The sequence below is a fragment of the Antrostomus carolinensis genome, unplaced genomic scaffold (assembly GCF_000700745.2).
Source record: "Antrostomus carolinensis isolate BGI_N321 unplaced genomic scaffold, ASM70074v2 scaffold45413, whole genome shotgun sequence".
NCBI classification, from domain to species: Eukaryota; Metazoa; Chordata; class Aves; order Caprimulgiformes; family Caprimulgidae; genus Antrostomus; species Antrostomus carolinensis.
Window position 1 is genome coordinate 4,452 of NW_010306701.1, and position 4,434 is coordinate 8,885.

The 4,434-nt window shown below is 44.5% G+C and overlaps 1 protein-coding gene across 1 annotated transcript; it reads right to left on the minus strand.

The window, feature by feature from the left end:
- Nucleotides 1-974: 974 nt before the first annotated feature.
- MRPL37 (mitochondrial ribosomal protein L37) lies at nucleotides 975-4,426 on the minus strand (the record flags this gene model as incomplete). The annotated part of the gene is made up of 6 exons (XM_010165202.2): nucleotides 975-1,172; nucleotides 1,743-1,946; nucleotides 2,442-2,599; nucleotides 2,899-3,084; nucleotides 3,596-3,711; nucleotides 4,242-4,426. Coding segments are annotated over 6 exons (927 nt in total), but the record flags the coding sequence as incomplete, so codon positions are not given.
- Between the last annotated feature and the right edge of the window lie 8 nt (nucleotides 4,427-4,434).

Sequence of the window (4,434 nt, forward strand, 5' to 3'; positions counted from 1 at the left end):
TATTGAGGGATTTTGTTATTTGAACTTACAGCCCATGCATCCCGATTTACTGGGTGCAACTGTTGATCTCAAATTTGGCTAGTACAACTGTTTTCTGTAAGCAGCAGAGTAGAGCTGTCTGATGGACTGAGAGGGTAACATACAACTGCAGCGATCATCCAAATGGCCAGAGAAGATCACCAAGCACAGACCAGTCTCTGACACAAGACAATGAAGTGAGATTTCTTGGAAACAGGCTCTTCCACACCTTAAAACAGCACAGGCTGTCTACTCCTTCCCATGTACCGGAGGGTATCAGTGCAGAACTGCAAAACATTCTACCTTTGGCTGGAGCTAATTTAGCCTTCATTTTACAAAACCGACGCTAATCCCCCACCTCAAAAAGAACATGCTTCCTGCTCAGTTAACTCTGTGCGGCAGGAAGAAATTCTGCCTTTGTGTTTTCAGCAGCAAATACCAGCTACCAGGCACCAAAGTTTCCCACTACATTCTACAACTGCTTTCCCAAAATGGACAAGTCTCTTCATCCAGGATTGGGGGATAAAAGAACGGTGGTTCTATAGATCCAACAAAGCCAGCTCACCGATTAAGTACTTTGGGAACTAAGCGCAGGGCAGCACGACACATCCCAAAGCAGTCAGGAGTAAAACAAAGTAAAAGCCAGGCAGAATGAAAAAGGCTCATGTCTCAGGCTCCCCTCATGAAGCTTTGTAAGTCTCTTACACATACTCTGCATTCAGAGATACTCAAAGGAAACTCAGAAAATAGGTTTGAGTCTAGCCCTGTGCAAAAGCACACCGAGAGCGGAACCTGCAAGGAGGAATAATGACTGGCTTATGTTCTTTCTAGGCAACGGTGGAAGAGTGCAGGAGGATGCATTTGATGACTGTCTCTAACCCAAATCCAGAGGTGAGCCCCTAAAATGAAAGAGTTTCTTCATGCACAATTTAGCTTAATTTTTTTTTTACTTTCACTAACCATATAATTTATTTTGGAAGGTAAATTAATCCACCACCTTTCTTTAATTATGTGATGGTTCTGGCAAAAAGAAGCAGCAGGTACAGTTGGTGAAGTATTTTCATTTGAGCTGAATTTCACACAGTTCCGTGCAGATACAGTGCCAGAAACTTCTTGAATGTGTCTGGCTGAAAGCCATATATTCCAGCGGGCTTCTGCGGAGAAAAAGACACGGATGCTCAGTTTGCAGTGAAGTGACTAATGTAGACAAACAACGGCTTTAAATACACTCGAGTAAGACTCCAGACCTGGTAGTTTCCAAATTGTGCTCTCCCTGCCCAGATGGGTTTGTGGGTACTTCCACCTCAGACAGCACAAACCCTTTGCCCATCAAACTGAGACGCCCTCAGCGTAAGCAGGGATGACAGCTCTGTGCTCTGTTTACTCTACAGCGAAGCTGACAGTTGCACGTAAGCGCTTCCTTCATCAAGCTGATTTTAAACAAGCATATTACGAGCTGGTAGGTTACAGATGGGGATATCTTGATGTAGGAGTTCATATGAAGCTCGGCATGTGGCTCGCACACTACATGGTACCTCAGCACTACAAATGCTCCCCATCAGTAACACCTGCTTAGGTAAAGTACAAGGCCAGCGCCTGTGTCAGGTCCCTTCAACTGGTTTCAAACCCACACTGCAACCCTACGCCAGCTCCTGAACCTCCAGCAGAGGTGAAAGGGTAGGATTTCCAGGACAGCTTCCCAAGTTTCCCTCTGGTTTGCTTACCGTAACAACTCTCTTCTTGACTTCTGGAACACACTGGGCTTTTTCATACAGATTCTGATCAGAGTCAATCCAGACTAGATTTTTTATGCCATCGCTAGAGATAAGGTCTGTTGTATTTAACTGGAATACCATGAATTGGAAGAGCTGGCCATCTGTGCCAACGCTTTGCACCACTATTGGCTGCTCCAAAACCTTGGGATCATTCTAGGAAAGAAGGAAGGTGGGAGGAGAAGGTTTAAAAAGCCAGTTACCACAGAAATGGTATGAGTACTTGCTGATTCTGCATCTTCTACTTGGTTTAAAGCCAAGATTTTAATAAATGTATTGTTACCTTGCCCAGAAAATTACTCTAGTCAAACAAGTTTTGAATGTAGATTTTGTATTTTAATTAGAATCCCTCCTTCAGCCAGTAATGAAGTACCAATTTACATACTGAGCTGTGGGATGGGTTGGAGTTTTACAGTTGAACCTATTCCCTGGTTCCTACCCATTACCACTCTAATGCGCTCATTGCTGAGCGATGGTTTTCTGGACCAGCAGACATACCTGAAGGTTAGTTAGATCTCTGGAGTAGGAAGCTCAGATTTGAAAACTACCTTAACATGCCACGGCAAGGGAATTTCATGACTCTTTCCACTAGCTGCAGCACCAGAGAAAGAACAAAGTCCTAGCAAGTCAGCAGCAGTCTCTGGTACCTACCCCGTACAGCACCTTAGCCTTTGCCAGCGCGTTGCCAAAAGCAAACATCAGCATTTTAGCACGAAGTTGTTCTGGTCTGAACCTGTTAGGACGAACGTTGGCCGATTCCAAGAAGAACAGAGTGTGAGGATGAGAGTACGGATAACCATCTCTAAAACCTAAACAGCAGATAATCATGTCAGGAATTGCTCGGTAAGAGACTACACAGCCAATGTTTTCTCCCACCTCTTCAGGCACTGTTAATTTGCTGGGATTCCAGTTCTTTTCCACAATCCTGCTTAGGCCACAATATACTCGCCACAAATCTGGAGTGCTTGCACTGCACACCCTGTGCACAGCTACTGTGTCCCCTCATTCCCATTCACCCCCTACCCACAGCTGTCTCGCAGAAGGGCAAGGACTCTACAGCAGCCTGAACACAGTCTGACAGAAAATTCTCATCAATGGCTAGATTTACCTGTATCATTGAGCTCTTTGTAAACATTCACTTCCTGAAGATCAATTGTAGGAGAGATGGGATAGAAGGTCTCCAGAACATGTTCTTCAGTGGCCAATATCTCCTCCTTGGAGGCTACTGGTGGTATTGGGGTCATAGAGTTCATAAGTATTCCATTCAGGCCACGGACCTGAAGGAGAGTAGATTCTGGGGAGGGAAATTAGGCTACATTCAAATATTGCTGAAATAACACTAGGAAGCTCCTTTTGGGCAGCAGCAATCCCGCAAGTCCTCGTTCTACAAGGCCCAATCTCTCTCCCTCACCTCCAAACTAAACTTACATAGTAGCTCAGCTGTAAGTCTTTCTTCTAAAATGCCAATGTTAATTGGTAGTGTTAATTTCTTAACTAAACATATGTAGAAAAACAATAGTACAGACTTTGGACATGAAAAAATAAGAAATCGGTTCTAAGACACTGGTTCTCTTCTCCTGCCATCTTGCTGATGTTGTCCAACACCCTCATAAACTTCTCAGGGCAAATATCCCAGCATCTTCCAAGGCTGCCCATCCTTCCAGCACTATTTAAAACTGAAAGAATTGCTCAGGTCCAGAAATTGTTTAATTTTCTCCAAGTCCTCAGCCTTCAGGCTAGCAGCTTTGTTACCCCTCTTTTATTAATTAAAAGAGCTAAATGCTTCCACCAGAGCAGCAACTAACCTCTTTCCCAGGTAGCTGCTATCTTGTAGTTTCTAGCCAACATTCTTTTAGCCAGAGAAGGATATTTCGTAGACATTGACCGACATAAATGTATCAAGTCTTCAAACAGTACTGGGCTTTAGAATGAGGGAAAAAAAATAGATAAATGTTATCACAATGGCAGGGAGATGCTTCTGGGACATGAACACTATAACATTACTGTATGTTAAACGTATAATAGCATAATATTTCCCATCAGTTAACACAGATTTCAGATTAATATCCCACACACCAGTCCTGTTCCAAGTTGGCAGTGGTAATGTTTATCATTAGTTATTTAAAAATCTGACATTCTGCATCAGTTAGAAGTGGATCTCAAGTTGAAACACAGACCTTGGCCTAAAAGAAGCTTTAATGTAGAGTACGTGATGACACTGGTGCTACTGTCAATATTCTGAACTGGTTGTTGTTGTTTGTTTTAGAAGGTGACAACCTGACAGGGTTTGATGGTGTTGCACAGTAAGTGAAGCTCTCAACAGTCCATCTGTGTATGAATTTTCTTTGCAGTGTTACAAACTCTGGTTCTTGAGTTACCTGCTCGACGACCGGCTTGCGCTAAAGCCGTAACCACGCAGCGGGAAGATGTTCTCAGTGACCGAGGACTTACCAATAATACTCTCTCCTGGGAGCAACTTCTGTCGTGTTCCAGAGCCGTGCGTGGGAGATGGCACGCTTCACCCCCTCCTCGAGGCCCTCCAGCTGGTGAGCCGGGTTGTCGATGATGCTGCTGACGGACGGGGGTAACCCAGCCACCAGCTTCGTCTTGGTGAGCCACTGCGCTTGCCGGACCCCTGGGAACG